We start from the raw sequence: 20,024 nt of genomic DNA, 5'->3' as shown, positions 1-20,024 counted from the left end.
AGTCCCCTGCAGAAATACTGAGCCACGCTGCGTCTACAGCTGTTCATAACAGCGCAAGTCTTACCGGTGCTCGATGTTGCGCACTAACCGACCTCTCGAGAATATTCCACAGATGTTACATGGGATTCAAGTTGGGCGATCTGGGTGGCCAAATCACTTCCTCGAACTGTCCAGAACGTTCTTTAAACCAAACGCTTACAACAGCGGCCCGGTGACACGGCTCCCTGTCATCCATAAAATCCCGTCTTTGTTTTGAAACATGACGTCCGTGAATGGCTGCAAATGGTCTCCAAGTAGCCGAAAATTCAGAGGAAACAGTCCATTCCATGTATACACAACCCTCGCCATTATGAAGCCACCACCAGCTTGCAAAGTGTTTGCCGGCCGGCGTGGCCGAGCGGTTCTAGGCGCTACAGTCTGGAACCGCGTGACGCTACGGTCGCAGGTTCGAATCCTGCCTCGGGAATGGATGTGTGTGATGTCCTTAGGTTAGTTAGGTTTAAGTAGTTCTAAGGGACAGATGACCTCAGATAGTCCCATAGTGCTCAGAGCCATTTGAACCTTTTTTTTTTTTTTTTTTTTTTTTGCAACGTCTTTTGTTGACAACTGAAATCGGGCTAATCTGACCAGGCTATCGTGCTGTTAATTAAAGGCATTGCCATCACTCGTCTGCTGCCATACCTCTTTAAATCCAAATTTCACCACAGTGTCCTAACGGACACGTTCGTCATACTTCCCAAGTTGAATTCCACGGTAAGTTCACGTTCTGTTATTTGTCTGTTAGCACTGACAACTCTACGCAAACGCCGCTGCTTTCGGTCATTAAGTGAAGGCTGTCGGTCACTGCCTTGTCCGTGGTGACAGGTTAACACCTGAAGTTTCTTATTCGCGACACACTCTTGGCACTATGGATCTCGTAATATTGAATTTCCCTAACGATTTCCGAAATGGAACGTCCCATGTGTATAGTTCCAACTACCATTCCGCGTTTAAAGTCTGTTAGTTCCCATCGTCCGGGCACAACCACGTCGGAAACCTTTTCACATGTGTCACCTGGGTACAAATGACAGCTGCGCCAATGCACTACCTGCTTATACAGGGTGTTTCAAAAATGACCGGTATATTTGAAACGGCAATAAAAACTAAACGAGCAGCGATAGAAATACACCGTTTGTTGCAATATGCTTGGGACAACAGTACATTTTCAGGCGGACAAACTTTCGAAATTACAGTAGTTACAATTTTCAACAACAGATGGCGCTGCAAGTGATATGAACGATATAGAAGACAACGCAGTCTGTGGGTGCGCCATTCTGTACGTCGTCTTTCTGCTGTAAGCGTGTGCTGTTCACAACGTGCAAGTGTGCTGTAGACAACATGGTTTATTCCTTAGAACAGAGGATTTTTCTGGTGTTGGAATTCCACCGCCTAGAACACAGTGTTGTTGCAACAAGACGAAGTTTTCAACGGAGGTTTAGTGTAACCAAAGGACCGAAAAGCGATACAATAAAGGATCTGTTTGAAAAATTTCAACGGACTGGGAACGTGACGGATGAACGTGCTGGAAAGGTAGGGCGACCGCGTACGGCAACCACAGAGGGCAACGCGCAGCTAGTGCAGCAGGTGATCCAACAGCGGCCTCGGGTTTCCGTTCGCCGTGTTGCAGCTGTGGTCCAAATGACGCCAACGTCCACGTATCGTCTCATGCGCCAGAGTTTACACCTCTATCCATACAAAATTCAAACGCGGCAACCCCTCAGCGCCGCTACCATTGCTGCACGAGAGACATTCGCTAACGATATAGTGCGCAGGATCGATGACGGCGATATGCATGTGGGCAGCATTTGGTTTACTGACGAAGCTTATTTTTCCTGGACGGCTTCGTCAATAAACAGAACTGGCGCATATGGGGAACCAAAAAGCCCCATGTTGCAGTCCCATCGTCCCTGCATCCTCAAAAAGTACTGGTCTGGGCCGCCATGTCTTCCAAAGGAATCATTGGCCCATTTTTCAGATCCGAAACGATTACTGCATCACGCTATCTGGACATTCTTCGTGAATTTGTGGCGGTACAAACTGCCTTAGACGACACTGCGAACACCTCGTGGTTTATGCAAGACGGTGCCCAGCCACATCGCACGGCCGACGTCTTTAATTTCCTGAATGAATATTTCGATGATCGTGTGATTGCTTTGGGCTATCCGAAACATACAGGAGGCGGCGTGGATTGGCCTCCCTATTCGCCAGACATGAACCCCTGTGACTTCTTTCTGTGGGGACACTTGAAAGACCAGGTGTACCGCCAGAATCCAGAAACAATTGAACAGATGAAGCAGTACATCTCATCTGCATGTGAAGCCATTCCGCCAGACACGTTGTCAAAGGTTTCGGGTAATTTCATTCAGAGACTACGCCATATTATTGCTACGCATGGTGGATATGTGGAAAATATCGTACTATAGAGTTTCCCAGATCGCAGCGCCATCTGTTGTTGAAAATTGTAACTACTGTAATTTCGAAAGTTTGTCTGCCTGAAAATGTACTGTTGTCCCAAGCATATTGCAACAAACGGTGTATTTCTATCGCCGCTCGTTTAGTTTTTATTGCCGTTTCAAATATACCGGTCATTTTTGAAACACCTTGTACCTTGCGTACGCGATACTGCCACCATCTGTATATGTGCAAATCGCTATCCCATGACTTTTGTCACCTCAGTTTATGACTACAGCATCCATCAGCCACAATTGACATTAGTCATACAAATACCTGAGTCTAACAATTTGTATGGATATGAAATTTAACGATCACTTACGTTGAGTCGTAGCTACAGCATGCGGCAGACTTCGTTACTTTCTCAGGATACGGGGAAAACGTAGTCAGTCTACGAAGGAGGCTGCTTACAATTCACTTTTACGCCTCATCGTAGAAGACTGCTCAAGTGTGTGGTACCTGTTCCAAATAGCACTACCAGGGAATATTCAATGGGTGCAAAGAAGGGCAGTGCGAAGGTTGATTTTTCAACAGAGTGGTACTCTACTGCACTTACACAATGATATTAGTTAGTTCTTGGATACGCAGCTATCAGGATGGCCCACACCTTCTCTGGACCTGACATTGTGTGATTTTTACCTGTGGTGTTCCATCAGAGACACTGTTTTCACCCCTCCTCTGGGACATCCCTGACTTGCGAGGACATGTCAGGGCAGCTAGGCGATTGTGCGATTTGTTGGACTATGCAATGGACCTCTGAGGTATCACCAAAGGTTCACGCATCGAACATTTATTGTCTTTTTTCACTGAATGGACCACATTATATCGTTGTGAAGCTATGTTATTCAGTTGTGCTCAATAATTCTGACACTTTAGGCGATTGTGCGATTAGTTGGACAATGCAATGGACCTCTGAGGTATCACCAAAGGTTCACACATCGAACATTTATTAACATGGGACAAAACAGCTCTTTAGTTGCTGTTTCCGAACATGTAATTGTATAAAAAAATTTACCAGTCTGTATCATTTTGAATAACCCTGTAATAATTGGAGGCAAGGAAAGCGTTTCTGAAGAAGAGAAATTTGTTAACATCGAGTATAGATTTAAGTGTCAGGAAGTCACTTCTGAAAGTATTTGTATGGAGTGCAGCCATGTATGGAAGTGAAACATGGACGGTAAATAGTTTGGACAAGAAGAGAATAGAAGCTTTCGAAATGTGGTGCTACAGAAGAATGCTGAAGATTAGATGGGTAGATCACATACCTAATGAGGAGGTACTGAATAGGATTGGGGAGAAGAGAGTATTGGAGGGCAGCGTGGAGGGTAAAAATCGTAGAGGGAGACCAAGAGATGAATACACTAAGCAGATTCAGAAGGATGTAGGTTGCAGTAGGTACTGGGAGATTAAGAAGCTTGCACAGGATAGAGTAGCATGGAGAGCTGCATCAAACCAGTCTCAGGACTGAAGACCACAACAACAACAATTGGAGGCTCTAGCAATATTCTTGAATCCCTTGTGTATTGCTCCCGTAGAGACCGTTGAGATAAGAAGCATTTAAGCTGTCAGTCTTCAGCAATCCTTTCGCTATTGCAATGCGAAGAAACTCTAGCATGTAGTACAATGCTAAGTACCCCCTGCCATGCACTTAGCAGTGGTTTGCAGAGTATGTATGTAGCTGTAGGATGGGATTCAGGAAGTAAGATACACATTATAATGGCAGACCAAGTAACTTCTACTGAATGCTGCATTACACTTGAAAGTGTCACAGATACGAGACTATCGTCAAGTCTATAAATAACTGCCAGAATGATCTACGAATCGTTCAACTCGTCGACCAAAGAAATATGCTCCTTGGCTACTGAGCAATACGAGAACAGCTGTGTGGGCGATCTCATCTTTGCAAAATCTCTTCGCCACGTATGTGCGGCCTTGGTCAAAATCATTCAGAATGCGTGTCACAGCACTGTGTTCTAAATTCGTATTTATTCCAATAGGTTTCGGTCTTTAACCATCATTAAGGAAGAAAGATTGTCTTTTTTCACTGAATGGACCACGTTATATCGTTGTGAAGCTATGTTATTCCGTTGTGCTCAGTAATTCTGACTGTAACAAGAATACTAATTTCATATTGCATGAGGTATGACAAGTGAAAGATTCTTCCTGGATTATGTTTAGCGACAGGAACCAGTCGTAATAAATACGAATTTACAATACAGCACTGCGTCATGCATTTCCTATATTTCTGCTGCTGATTGTCGCCTAAAAGGTACTTGGCCAAACAGTTGGAACTTTTTCACTAAGGTTGGACGCAGCTTTGCATTTTGACCACACACCAGCAGAATTTTACGGTGAAACGCAGATGACGCCGGCGATATAGTTTAGTTCAGTCAAATATGTGCCTAGGGCACCATCTTACCATTTTATAACGTTATCTCTCACCTGCTTACACAGCAGCAGCTCGAAAATGGGAGGAAGGAAGGTTACAGATCAGCCACGAGATAAGTATGGAAGGAGCAGTAGGGACACTGGACAGGGTGGGATCGTTCAAACAAAAAATGCTTTTCCTGAAGTCATCTAAGAAATCCTAGATCAAGACGACTTGATGGGGTATGGAACCCTGCCGATCAGGGTTTCAGTTCCTCACTGTCTATCCCCCCCCTCCCCCTTCCCTCCCCCCCCCCCAGCAACGAATAATAAATTACTTGCGATCCCCCATTCTGTTAACTTGCTAATATCTACAATAGTAATAATTGTTTTAATATTTTAGTATTATCAAAGTAATTTGTCTACATTAATACTCAGTACATCACTTTCGTATAAAATCCAAGAAATTTCATTCATCCGATGATTTGAGAACGTGAAGCGTTATACAATTAATGAAAGAACTATTATAATAACAAAGTCTCACAACTTTAAGAACATCTGAATTTGCACGACGTAAAGTCGAAGAGTGTATTCACCATTATCAATATTTCACTTAGCAGGAAGTCCGTGAACAGAGGTTTGAAGATTATGGTTGTGTGTGCGTGTACCTGAGAGAAAGATTGCTTTAAACGTTACCACCTTATCACCTGCGTTCAGGTGTTGTTCGTTCTACCGAGGACTTACGAACAGCGGCGGATTTGTTGTTTATAAAAGATACGGTCAGCCTCAGAATCTGTCGACTTTACGTGGCTAGCACGTTAATGGCAGAGGTGTATAAATTCTCCTTCAGCCTGCATGGGTCCCATCACCGACGCAGCCACTAAAGCAGCTCAAGTTGCCACAACGGAGACAACAGAGTACATGTGTACTGAAGCATTGTGGGTAAAGCAGGTCAGCTTGGGTTTCCGCAAGCCTGGAACCTTCACGGGACCCGTTCAGCCTGCTGCACCTGGCAACAGGTTGCCCTATCAGTTCGCGTTCAAAAAATGGTTCAAATGGCTCTGAGCACTATGGGACTTGACATCTGAGGTCATCAGTCCCCTAGAACTTAGAACTACTTAAACCTAACTAACCTAAGGACATCACAAACATCCATGCCCGAGGCAGGATTCGAACCTGCAACAGTAGCGGTCGCGCGGTTCCAGACGGTAGCGTCTAGAACCCCTCGGCCACCCCGGCCGGCTCAGTTCGCGTTATTAGCAAGATATATGTTTGCTTAGGTTGTTTCACTGTAGATGATTCATCATAACGGTGGGAGCAGTAAAATGAACGAACCAAACTCAAAGGATATTAAAGAGAAATTAAGAATTGGGGAATACACAGGATGATTTTTTCCACTTTCTATATATACTCTAGGGGAGAATATGGAACAATAAAGGTCTAACGATCTTATCTCCGGAAATACAGGGTTATTACAAATGATTGAAGCGATTTCACAGCTCTACAATAACTTTATTATTTGAGATATTTTCACAATGCTTTGCACACACATACAAAAACTCAAAAAGTTTTTTTAGGCATTCACAAATGTTCGATATGTGCCCCTTTAGTGATTCGGCAGACATCAAGCCGATAATCAAGTTCCTCCCACAGTCGGCGCAGCATGTCCCCATCAATGAGTTCGAAAGCATCGTTGATGCGAGCTCGCAGTTCTGGTACGTTTCTTGGCAGAGGAGGTTTAAACACTGAATCTTTCAAATAACCCCACAGAAAGAAATCGCATGGGGTTAAGTCGGGAGAGCGTGGAGGCCATGACATGAACTGCTGATCATGATCTCCACCACGACCGATCCATCGGTTTTCCAATCTCCTGTTTAACAAATGCCGAACATCATGATGGAAGTGCGGTGGAGCACCATCCTGTGGTACGTTTAGCTCCCTGCTTGCTTTATTCTTCGACTTCCGCGGGCTACGCGTGAAACTTGCCCGCACGCGTTCAACCGTTTCTTCGCTCACTGCAGGCCGACCCGTTGATTTCCCCTTACAGAGGCATCCAGAAGCTTTAAACTGCGCATACCATCGCCGAATGGAGTTATCAGTTGGTGGATCTTTGTTGAACTTCGTCCTGAAGTGTCGTTGCACTGTTATGACTGACTGATGCGAGTGCATTTCAAGCACGACATACGCTTTCTCGGCTCCTGTCGCCATTTTGTCTCACTGCGCTCTCGAGCGCTCTGGCGGCAGAAACCTGAAGTGCGGCTTCAGCCGAACAAAACTTTATGAGTTTTTCTACGTATCTGTAGTGTGTCGTGACCATATGCCAATGAATGGAGCTACAGTGAATTTATGAAATCGCTTCAATCATTTGTAATAGCACTGTACATTGTTTCCATGCTAGTGACCATTTCTTTAATCATATACTGTTACAGAGACTAATGCGCGCTGTACCATGCAGGTATAGTTACAGTATGTATTGAAAATGGTTTCCATGCACCTCAACGCAAGCGTGTACTCGCCGTAGTCTCACACGTTAAAATTGGCCGGGCTGCAATCCAGACAGTGTCAAAGGCAGAATAAATACGATGCTCCAGTGTCTCCATATCTGGAAGGGACTCTGCATACACGATGCTCTTGCGATGACCCCACAACCAGACATTGCACGGGTTGAGACCCAGTGAACGAGCAGGCCCTGCAGCCTGTCGCCTCGTCCGATCCGTCGACCAGAGAAGACACGATTGGAATGCGTCCGGACGTTAACGGCGAAGTGGGCTGAAGCACCATCATGTAGCAGCAACAAAACCCTTGGAATCGTCAGTGGCACTCTCGTCCAGCAGGGGAGACAAAGTCACCCGCGAGAAACGCCGATAGTTCCGGCCTGTTAGGCGACGTGGAACACATTCCAGCTGCACCGACGCTCATGATTCGCTGTCACTGTGCCATGGGGGTGCTGCATACTACTCCACACGTGACTGCTATGAAAGATGAAGATGCCACTTCGCGTAAGGGTGGCCTCATATGTGAATAGGATGGATGACACAAATCCTGGAATCGAGGTTGCCTGGTGAAGAAGCTATTGACAAAATTGCTCCCGATGTGGAAAGTATGTCGCTAGTAAGCCATGCACACGCTGTAAGTGATAAGGATAATAATAACTGTTATGGAGAATATTCCACGCGGCCGTCTGGCTTACCCTGTACTGCCGGACCAACTGCCTGGTACTGACACGGTGGTCTCCTTCCACAGCGTTCATCACATTTTTCTCCAAATTTGGACTCCAAAGATTTCTGGTACGTCGTTCATGATTTCCTGCTTCCTGAAACGACACTGTCTGAGACAAACGGTGGAGCATTGTTTCAAACACTGAATGCTGTGGTTGTTGTCGGCAGGGATACGTCCCCAACATTCACGCACGCCGCCCGTTGCCATTTGCCTTTCCGTACGTAAACACCATGTCGGGAAGCTCCCGATTCGAATACGGAACCTAATGTGTCGGCAGAAGTGCCAACACCGTGTTGTTTGAGGAAGCCGAAATGCACGCTATAAGCTCACGCAGGATGGCGTAAGGTCTGAAACAGGATACTTAAAGAAAAGTACGTAGCTGCTGGAATACTTAACTTTAATCCACAATTGGTGAACATTGGTCTTGTTACTGTACATGCTTCATTAGATACATAGCAAAGGAGAAATGGCGCCTTGCTAGGTCGTAGCAATTGACTTAGATGAAGGCTATGCTAACTATCGTCTCGGCAAATGAGAGCGTAATTCTCAGTGAACCTTTCCTAGCAACGTCGGCTGTACAACTGGGGCGAGTGCTAGTAAGTCTCTCTAGACCTGCCGTGTGGCGGCGCTCGGTTTGCAATTACTGACAGTGGCGACACGCGGGTCCGTCGTATACTAGCGGACCGCGGCCGATTTAAAAGCTACCACCTAGCAAGTGTGGTGTCTGGCGGTGACACCACAGAACCCTTGTGTACAACGCTGTACCACATCCTCTACAAGGTGAGTCAGCAAGAGAAGTGAATCGGACACAACATTGCCGATTACTATGGCAAGAGAGGGCGCTAGGGCATGACGCATGAGGAACAGTTCCACCCTCTAGGAGGAAACCATGCATACTGTTGCATACTGGCGCAGCGCTTATTAGACTCTGTAACAAAGTATGATTGAATAAATGATCTCTAGCATGGAAGCCATGTATTTTTGGACATAAGTTCATTAGACCTTTTTTATTCCGTATCCTCTCATCGGTAAATCCCTAGAATTTGTACATGGTGTTAAAAAAATCACCCTGTATAACAATCACGTAACACAGCAAGAGAAAACATTTCGTGTGCTTATGAGGCAGCTCAAGTAAAGTCTCACAACGCAAACTGCATGAAAAGTTACTAAGCATTTACTCGGGAACCTCGATTACGTTAGGACATGTTTCTGAATCGGACAAGCATTTTCATCATTACATAAATATTTTGAAAGAGGACAAGGACTTAGTGGCTGACAAGTGTATGCAATTGAATGCTGAGGACTTCAGGTTATTTATCAGTAAACTGGCTTTCCAAATTTAAGGCAAACATTGATCCAAATAGGAAAAAAAAATATGGCTCAGTGTATATTAAAAACCACTACTAGTGGTATGCAAGATAGTGCGAAAAAAAGCTTAGTGTGGAAGAAAAACTTATTCTTTCAGAAATGTAGTTCCAGATTAACTTAGTGTTTGCTTAAATGCATTTTTGGAATTTAGAATGAACTATTTTGAATTCAATGAATCCGCAATACACATTTTTGAAAAAGTAATTATAATTTATATAACAGGGGTTGTGTTTGGCTGGAACACACTAAGATTACACAAACTAGACTTCCAAAACCTTAGTTTAGTTGGCGTTGCAGTATAATAGACATCTTCAGGTTCTGAGATGCAAAGGTTCTCCTACTACAGAAAACACATATTAGAGGTCACCTCATAATGGTTCGAAGTGAGAATAGCCATCACTAGTCGAAATAGGGTGCAGTTGCAGAGAAAGCCATTCATATCGCATTACGTAGGCCTGAAATAAGCATAAAATGAAAAAAGAACAAGTGAAATCCACCATTTTCTGGCCTAGAATGATGAAAAATGAGTACATATTTCATTGAGCCTCGTCTTGTGATACACTTGTGTTTTCATCAACTTCTAAATTCCATTAAAAACATTATAGTGGAGGTGCACAGAATAAACTTCTACGTAGGGCTGCACAGCGGGAAGACAGCAGGCAAGCACGATTCCTTTAGCCTGCTTCGGTTGGGCACAGCTTGGCTTGGATGGAAGTAAAGCAGCCTACCCGTTCTGCTGATGACGAGCGACAGCTTGCTGGCTGGTTAACTAGCAAGCATGGGCAGGCTAAAAGCCGAAAGTGTACACTTCTTGTTAACGGTCAAGTCGTAAGACCGTCCACTTGGTCAGGCTCTCAAGTGACTGGAAAGTATACTGTGAAAAATTCGTCATGTTATTTAAAGAATTCCTTGCCATTTTTGAGATATTTCGTTTTAATGCTTCTTTAAAGTTACCTGCAAAATTTAAAAATTTATGTATGTAAAAATTTAACCACTTCGACTGAAATGAGGTTGGGGAGGAGTCATTGTTGGCCAGGTCCATTGATAGTTTATGCCCCTGGCCCACCAGGCGCACCGACGATTCTGAAAAAAGAGTTTTGAGGATGTCTGCATGCGTGGAGATGACCGCCAGAGGCTAAAAAAATTCCGTTATTTCCTTATAGTTATTTATTTCTTTTCAGCGAATTTATTTTTATGGGAAGTGTATGTAGAAGTGATACCAATTCGCAATTGCGAATCACCACGAGCACTTGGAAGAAGCCGTCGCGCTTTACGAGGCAGAATTAAAAAAAAAGACAAACGTGAGCCGTACCTTTCTGTCCCATATGTGTCCGGAGACGCGCAGGTCGATGAAGAAGTGCAGAGGGTCGATTCCGTATGGCGGCGGCGGAGCGTGGTGATGCTGCGGTGGCGCCAGCGGGTACAACGGCGGGTACCTGAACCAACAACACACCAATACGCTCAGGCAATTGTGCGGTACGTAGCTCTGCCAATAGAGATACTCATTTTGCATCGCACAGGTGTAACACGCAAAGCATACTTTACGACTGTAGTTTATAGTAACACTAAAACAGTACTTACTCATTGGGCAATGTGCTACAAAAGTAATTCAAAAATTTGTTTATTTATTAACCCTTTTAACTTGTTAACTTTTACATATAACGGCATGTTATGAAAGGTCTCACGTTTCATATACAGGGCGTTCCACTATTATACGTACCATCGAAAGCGGTGAGTAGAGGACAATGAAACCAGCAATAATCCTAGTAAACATAGGTCCAGACACCAACGGTTTCTCCGATACGACGTATAACGACTGAGTACATGAACACCTTGTAACAGAGTCCCCGAGGATCCGAACTGTAGATAAGCACTAGAGGACCAACACACTACAATACACCCACTGCTCATGTGAAGAGAGGGCTCAGCTCGTTTCTTCATTAATTCCCGTACAAACTCAAAAATCCCAGGCGTGTTCCGAGTGCTTGACAACCGACAAGTACAAAGCACACATTCTGACGGATCTGCTTCAAAAAGCACAACACTTACCTATGACAAAGACCACACGTACATCGAAACAAAAGATCTCCAGGTCCACTGAGTTAGCAAGACTAAGGAAAGACGCTAGAATTAAAAGGAAACAATACCAAAAACCAAACCCGGACAGGAGAGGGAAGCAAGACTGTAACTATACTGTGATGCAAAGCAAAAATATAAAAATGAACTACACAAGATCAGACGGGATCACTGGGACAATTTTGCCAAAACTCAGCTACAAAATAATATATATGGGGTGTGGGGGGAGAGATCATTCAATAGCACAGTCAAATACTAGGCGCACGGAGGGCACTGTTAAAAGGGTCTGGAGATGTCCAGCAGAGTACTTGCTGAACAACTCTCTGATGACGAAAAGACTAATGACCAGTAACATTATACAGGTTACGAAGGTAAATGGATGAGTCTAACACAAATGACCCCGTTACTGTTCTATTTTCCAAAGAAGAGTTATCATTAGCAATTAAACAATTAAAAATAAGAAGACTCCCGTTCCAAATGGCATACATTAAGAACCATTCAAAAATACAGTTGCAAACAGAATTGCTGAATGAAGCATTGCTGCAAAGTATGGTCCTTGCGTCGCCGAAAACCGCGAAGATCGGGAACCAACACACCTAAACACTTTCAGGCCCATCTGCCCCTTGAACACTTTGGCTAAAGTGCAAGAGAAGCTCCTGTGTGATCGACTAGTCACACAGGAGGCTCATCGCCCTTAGTTCGCATCAATACGGCTTAAGACCCAAAAGCCCAATACATGGTGCAGTCAACCGCGCGCTGGAAATAATACAAGCCGCACAAGAAAAATACGCAGTGGTAATAGTAACAGAGACAGCCGGCGCCTTCGCCGAGCTCCAATGGGCACTTTTGTTCGCAAGGCTACAACTGACGCAAACACCAACAATCTTATACAATAACTTACTCAATTTCTGCAAAGAAAGGATGGCTCAGTGGCAAGCAGGGACATTGTTATATAAAAAAAAAAAAAAACTTTGAATGCCCACGCGGTTCAATTCTCTGTGTAATTTTCTGGAATAGTAATACAGACTGTATCATCTATCTACATCTACATCTAATCTACATCTACATCCATACTCTGCAAGCCATCTGACGGTGTGTGGCGGAAGGTACTTTGAGTACCTCTATCGGTGGTTCTCCCTTCTATTCCAGTCTCGTATTGTTCGTGCATAGAAAGATTGTCCGTATGCCTCTGTGTGGGCTCTAATCTCTCTGACTATCCTCATGGTCTCTTCGCGAGATATACGTAGGAAGGAGCATTATACTGCTTGAGTCCTCGGTGAAGGTATGTTCTCGAAACTTCAACAAAAGCCCGTACCGAGCTACTGAGCGTCTCTCTTGCAGAGTCTTCCACTGGAGTTTGTTATCTCCGTAACGCTTTCGCGAATACTAAATGATCCTGTAACGAAGCGCGCTGCTCTCCGTTGGAACAACTCTATCTCTTCTATCACCCTTATCTGGTACGGATCCCAGTATTCAAGCAGTGGGCGAACAAGTGTACTGTAACCTACTTCCTTTGTTTTCGGATTGCATTTCCTTAGGATTCCTCCAATGAATCTCAGTCTGGCATCTGCTTTACCGACGATTAATTTTATATTGTCATTCCATTTTAAATCACTCCTAATGCCTACTCCCAGATAATTTATGGAATTAACTGCTTCCAGTTGCTGACCTACTATATTGTAGCTAAATGATAAAAAATCTTTCGTTCTATGTATTCGCAGCACATTACACTTGTCTACATTGCGATTCAATTGCCATTCCCTCCACCATGCGTCAATTCGTTGTAGATCCTCCTGCATTTCAGTACAATTTTCCATTGTTACAACCTCACGATATACTAAAGCATCATCCGCAAAAAGCCTCATTGAACATCCGATGTTATCCACAAGGTCATTTATATATATATATATATATATATATATATATATATATATATATATATTGTGAACAGCAACGGTCCTACGACACTCCCCTGCGGCACACCTGAAATCACTCTTATTTCGGAAGACTTCTCTCCATTGAGAATGACATGCGGCGTTCTGTTATCCAGGAACTCTTCAACCCAATCACAGAATCTATGTGGTGTTTCAGTACCTGCCCGCCCTATTGACCAGATCTAATATGATTTTTATCTTACAATCCAACCACCTTCGCAAGTATTCTGTCTTCCATTCACTTTTGAAGAACTACATAGTATCCGCTAGTTGCTGTTTTACCCTTAGAAATGCAATCCATGTAAAGAATTCCTTCTAAAAATCGCGTTCATTTGATCGGACACCTTTCAACGGCGCATAGTGGAATCGTACAATATTTAAAGAGAGTACTTCGTGTCTTCTTCTTCTCCTTCTTTGAGGTAAATACCAGAATATAATTTCTGTCGGCGTCGTTCGACCACTTCCTTTATTTGCTCACTACAACTTCCCCAATTTTAACATCACGCGAGAGTTTCTTCATGTCTTCCCTCAGTACTGCACCTTCGATAACGAGGTTAAAATAAAATTTAAAACAGGACCAAAGGGCAAAAGGACTGTAAAAACAAAACTGTAGAAGTGTCGCCAAGAGTACAATTACTGCTGCTTCAAAAAGAAAGGATTTTTATTCAGTTTGAATCTTTGTACATCAACGACTTTGTTGCTGTACAAAAATGTTTTAACTGTTGGGGATTCGGTCAGCCATGGAAGCGTTGCGACAAAGATCCAGTATGTGGAAGATGTGCAAAACCGGGACACAAAAAGTGAGACTGCAGGCAGGAGAATCCTGTAGGCTGTATACCATGCAAACACAGAAACAGAACATGAGATAAGGCAAGGAGGCCGGACTGTCCTACATATAAACAGCTCTACGAAAGACAAATAGAGCGCACAGAATACGATGTCCTGTACAACGTCCATAATTGTCAACCCCCCCCCCCCTAACGCGCAGGAACAGACGCAACTAATAACACAAACAGGCAAAGGTACAAATCGCCGCCGACTAGGATGAGAGGCTGGCGTAGAGCCCTTGCCTGGCGGCAACACATGGGGATATTACAACCACCAAATGCAGATACCGACACTAATGTAATCCCTCAGTTCCTGGAGACAATACAGTGTAGGTCTTCAGCATTACCGACTATATACGAGGTGTGGCTAGAAAAAAACCGGACTAGTACTGGTGAAACAATAAAACGAATGCAATAAGGCTGAAAGTCGCGTGGCCTGTCACGTGACTCTCGCTCCGCCTACTGCTCGAGTTTCATCTGCCTCCTGCACTCAGTCTGCCCGTGGCGTCTGTTTTAAGTAGTTGACGTTTTGTCTGTGCGTCGGAAAATGTTGAGTGTACAGAAAGAACAGCGTGTTAACATCAAATTTTGTTTCAAACTAGGAAAATCTGCAAGTGAAACGTTTGTAATGTTACAACAAGTGTACGGCGATGATTGTCTATCGCGAACACAAGTGTTTGAGTGGTTTAAACGATTTAAAGATGGCCGCGAAGACACCAGTGATGACACTCGCACTGGCAGACCATTGTCAGCAAAAACTGATGCAAACATTGAAAAAATCGGTAAACTTGTTCGACAAGATCGCCGTTTAACAATCAGAGCAGTGTCTACATTAGCGTCCTGGCTACCCTACGTGAGCGAGTACGGAGAAAACGGAACGATTTGTGGAGAAAAAAGTCATGGATCCTTCACCAAGACAATGCCCCAGCTCACAGTGCGTTGTCAGTGAAGACGTTTTTGGCAAAACACAACATTCCCATCTTAGATCATCCACCCTACTCACCTGATTTGGCCCCCTGTGACTTTTTTCTTTTCCCTAAAGTCAAGTCAGCTTTGAAAGGAACTATATTTGAGACTGTTGAAGCAGTAAAAGAAAAAGCGACGGAAGTAATGTATGGACTTACCGAAAATGATCTGCAGCATTGCTATGAACAGTGGAAAATTCGTATGGAGCGGTGTAGAGACCGAGGAGGAGAGTACATTGAAGGAGATAACATGAAATTGTAAATAATTGTAAATAAATGTTTTTTCCAGCATCAGTCCGGTTTTTTTCTAGCCGCACCTCGTAGACGAAATGTGCATGCAGGGTGCAATTGAATACGAGGTTGCCAGGCACCTGAAACATCACATGTTTGATTGGGCCATCTTCCACGCTGGTCTCCTTTTACGAGTAGACAAACTGGAAGACGAACTACTGCGAGATAGTACAGAGAAATATAGCGACGTCCTTGAACATCCTCAGAATGAAGATGTCACTGAATTAACAAGAAATCCAACACCACGGGCAAACACAAATAAAGACAACTGCACACTACCCGCGCAACAAGTAGAATATGATACAACAAAACGTAGACCCTATATTACACCAGTTCGTTTTGTCTACTGGGGTAGCGCACACAGTCACTGTGAAAAACAATTTAACTGAACAGAAAGACACATCCTGCACCGGCACACTAGATACAAACAGCCCAGAAACGGACGTACAACAGTCACATTTTACGAACAAGTCCCCGGTAGAGATAAAAAACAACAAGTCTCTATCAGGGAAAATGCTCAACGAAAACACATCAAAATCCATACTACCAGCAACCATAAAGCAGGAAAGACGTGCTGCACTACAAAATTAGTCGAAATAGGAGCAACAAACGAACAGTCAAGAACACCCAAGCTGAATACGGTTAATTACGTAAACTACGAAAACTTAGAAGCTAACCTACGGCTTAGCAAACTAGAAAACAAGGATACATTTCAAACAACTCTTCGCTATGTAATACGAACTAAGCATGAAAACGGGGTTAAACTCTGATTTCCAACTACAGAACAAACTGACAGGGTGATCTTAAGAGTTGAACATCTGCCGACGAACCCCAAAGACCTATGTAAGCTTTTAGGGGAGGCATGTGCGCGAAGGGGAAGTGCCTAAACCTAGAGAAAGTATACAAGGACTTCGTGAGAGCACATGGACGTGTGTTTCTGGATTTTAAAGAAACCACCACACCCAAGTGTTTTTCCTTCACTAGATATCCCTTCTGAAGGTAATACAACTAAATTGCCATTGCAGTACCCCAGTAAACATGGAATTAGGTAGACTCTTAGAAGAAACAAAAGCAGACATCGCCTGCGTTCAGGAACATTTTCTGCGAGGCGGGAAAATTTCAGGGCTCCCCTCACATTACATCACAATATCAGGAACACCAAACGCGAAAGCCGCGATAATAGTAGTTAATAAAAACCTCATAGTAACACAGATCACCCAGTTTTGCTCTGAACACATTGCCACAGCAGAAACAACAGACGGACAGGGTGTATGGCCCATGTCGTCTATTTACGCTCAGTTCTCGTATGATACAGAACGTTTCTTAGATAAAAAAAAAAAGAAAATGCACGACACTCAGAAAGAAAAATGCTGCTCATTCTGATATCAACGCAAAATCCCCCTTGTGGAACTCAGATAGAACTGACGACAGAGGGAAACTAGTGCTTGACGTAGTAAATGAATGCAACCGCTTCATACTGAATAGAGAGGGTCAGTCACCTACCTACCGCGGAGACGCCAGTGGTGTAAGTAACATAGAACCTTCTCTAGGGAACGCAAAATCTCTTCCACTATTAGATAGAGCCACACACAGCGACCACAGCGCAATCGTCATAACCACGGACAGATATATCAATACACATAACATGGATCACGAACAGCAGCATTTACTCATAGGAAGAGGTGACTGGCAAAAAGTTCGAGATATTGTTGAGGCGTCGTCACTACACACTGTTCAAGGCAGTATAGATTATAGAACGCATGTATTGACAGGGGTCCTACAAAGAGCACAGGAAGCAGCTGTACCACACGCAAAAACTGGGTGGGGACAGAAACAACCGTGGTCGACAGAACTGGCAAAACGAAGGAAGGATTCACGGGACAAAAGAAAGTACTGCCAACAAGCAAAGACAGCTCCTGAAAGACACATAAGAATTCATCTGTATCGTGACGCTAAACAGAAATACCAAAAACAATTAAAGACAACAAGACAAGACTACTGGACCAATTTTGTAAACACCCAGCTACAGAACGACAGTTCTGTCAACACCAAAACACAATGACCAGAGGATAGAGAAGCACAGCAGAATATCTTCTGAACAGGCTCCTCGCAGATGACGGCCCCACAAAAGATGAGCGACACCACGCTGACCTAAGAGAGAGCATGAGGCAACCATACATCAGTGACGATGTAACCATGCCATTCGCGTAAGAACAAGTCGTGACGGCAATCAGCAGGCTTAAAAACCGAAAAGCACCCGGCCCAGACAAAATACTTTCAGAAACATTGAAACAAACAGTAACACAAATCACATCTTTTCTTACTAACATGCTCAACGAGGCACTACTAACAGGCAGAATTCCAGACCTATGGATAAATGCTAATGTAGTAATAATCAGGAAATCACAAGACAAAGAGCCAACAGACCCTAGAACGTACCGACCGATCTGCCTCAAACACTCTCGGCAAGATACAGGAAAGGCTCCTATGTGACCGTTTACAATCGCCCCATCAGGGAAGGTAGATCAATGGAAGATGCCGTCAACGAAGCACTGACAGTTACAAATAGCATCAGCGACAAATACGGGGCCGCCATTCTAATCGACATAGCCGGGGCTTTTGACAACTTTTGGTGGCCGTCCCTCTTCGCAGGGTTAAGGGAAATGAGGCTATCAGCTTCCCTCTACAATAGCCTCCGCGAATACTGCAGAGACAGAGTGGCGGAGTGGAGGGCTGGTACACGGAAGGTTGTCAAGAGAATAACAAAGGGATCTCCACAGGGCTCGATCTGCGGACCAATATTCTGGGATATCGCAATCGAGCCCTTGCTGAACACCCTGGACAGTGACGACAGGGTAAGAGGTGTAGCGGCTTACGCAGATGACCTGCTCGTAGTGGTGTCAGCCAATTCGAGAGGAGCACTAGAGACAAAAGTCACGCAACTGCTTCAGAAAATTAACAGTTGGTGCAAAGAAAATAAATTAAAAATAGTTCCCAACAAAACTGTATATTTACTGCTCAGAGGGACACTACAGAGGAATCCAATTCTAAAATTATACAATAGAAGCATACAGAGGAAGCAAGTCTCACGTTATCTCGGACTGCATCTAGAACAAAAACAGACTGTCAATTTTATATGATGATGCAAAAACTAGCAAGATGAAACACAACTCAGTACAAATTACCTATTAAGACGACAAGGACCTACCGCACTGCGATATTTGAATCCACCGCATGCTTCGCCGCAAGTGCTTGGGCTCACAGACTGAACATACAGACTAACAAGACAACTGCAAGACGCGGTCAACATAGTGTGCTGCTGAGAACGAGCGGAGCCTTCAACACCACGTCAGTACAGGCACTTTGCGTTGTGAAGGGGACCTGCCCTATAGACACAACAATACGTTATAGAGCTGCACATTACTGGCTTAAGAGGGACAGGCTCGATAAAGTCACCGAAAATACGGGAACCAACATTATGAAAGAAACACAAATGAAACAATGGCGCATTCAAACATGGCTGAGAGAGTGGGACGCATCCGACAAGGGTCGCCGAGTACACTCTTTCTTTCCTGATGTACACGAAAGACTACAACTGAAACATGTTATCCAAGCCGGGGGATGGTCAATTTCCTGATACGCCACGGGCCGTATCTGGTACACAGAAACCGTACGGGACTGGTTCAAATGGCTCTAAGCACTATGGGACAACAGCTGAGGTCATCAGTCCCCTAGAACTTAGAACTACTTCAACCTAACTAACCTAAGGACATCACACACATCCATGCCCGAGGCAGGATTCGAACCTGCGACCGTAGAGGTCGCACGGTTCCAGACTGAAGCGCCTAGAACCGCTCGGCCACACCGGCCGGCCAGTACGGGACTAACCAACCATGAAGTATGCGTATGCGGAGAAAGTGGGACACCAAACATATCACACTGATGTGCAACACGATAGCACAAGTGAGACCTATACAGAACGACGATGGTTCAAATGGTTCAAATGGCTCTAAGCACTATGGGACTTAAGATCTGAGGTCATCAGTCCCCTAGACTTGGAACTACTTAAACCCAACTAACGTAAGGACATCACATACTTCCATGCCCAAGGCAGGATTCGAACCTGCGAGCGTAGCAGCAGCGCGGTTCCGGACTGAAGTGCCTAGAACCGCTCGGTCACAGCGGCCGGCTAGAACTACAATGACATCGCCAGAATAATACGTAATCCCGGTGACTGGAGCACAATAAATAGCGTAGCCGATATTGTATCGAACACTGCACGAAGAATACAAGCGCCAAAACCCATATGGAAGGAGGCGCAGACAAGCACAAACAACACAACAAACCACATCGGCGGACACAAACACTACCACAGATGCCGAAACCGAGGAAGGAACACTAAGTGAATATGACTCAGAAGGGATCAACATGTAAGGGACCAAAACCAACATTACATGGCACAGCATGCCACAACACAGTCACAAACA

General features: G+C 44.4%; 1 protein-coding gene across 1 annotated transcript in view; it reads right to left on the bottom strand.

Moving 5' to 3' along the window:
* LOC126199457 (serine/arginine repetitive matrix protein 1-like) overlaps positions 1 to 20,024 on the bottom strand; it is a gene marked incomplete at its 5' end in the record, with an annotated part of 54,541 nt that overhangs the window by 16,624 nt on the left and 17,893 nt on the right. Inside the window, one exon of the mRNA XM_049936378.1 lies at positions 10,757 to 10,880. Coding sequence (XP_049792335.1) covers positions 10,757 to 10,880 — 124 coding nt within the window. The remainder of the gene's footprint in view (positions 1 to 10,756; positions 10,881 to 20,024) is intronic.

This window comes from Schistocerca nitens, chromosome 8 (genome assembly GCF_023898315.1).
Source record: "Schistocerca nitens isolate TAMUIC-IGC-003100 chromosome 8, iqSchNite1.1, whole genome shotgun sequence".
In the NCBI taxonomy this organism is placed as follows: Eukaryota; Metazoa; Arthropoda; class Insecta; order Orthoptera; family Acrididae; genus Schistocerca; species Schistocerca nitens.
Note: the sequence above shows the minus strand (reverse complement) of the source record. Positions and strands in the feature narration are given on the sequence as shown.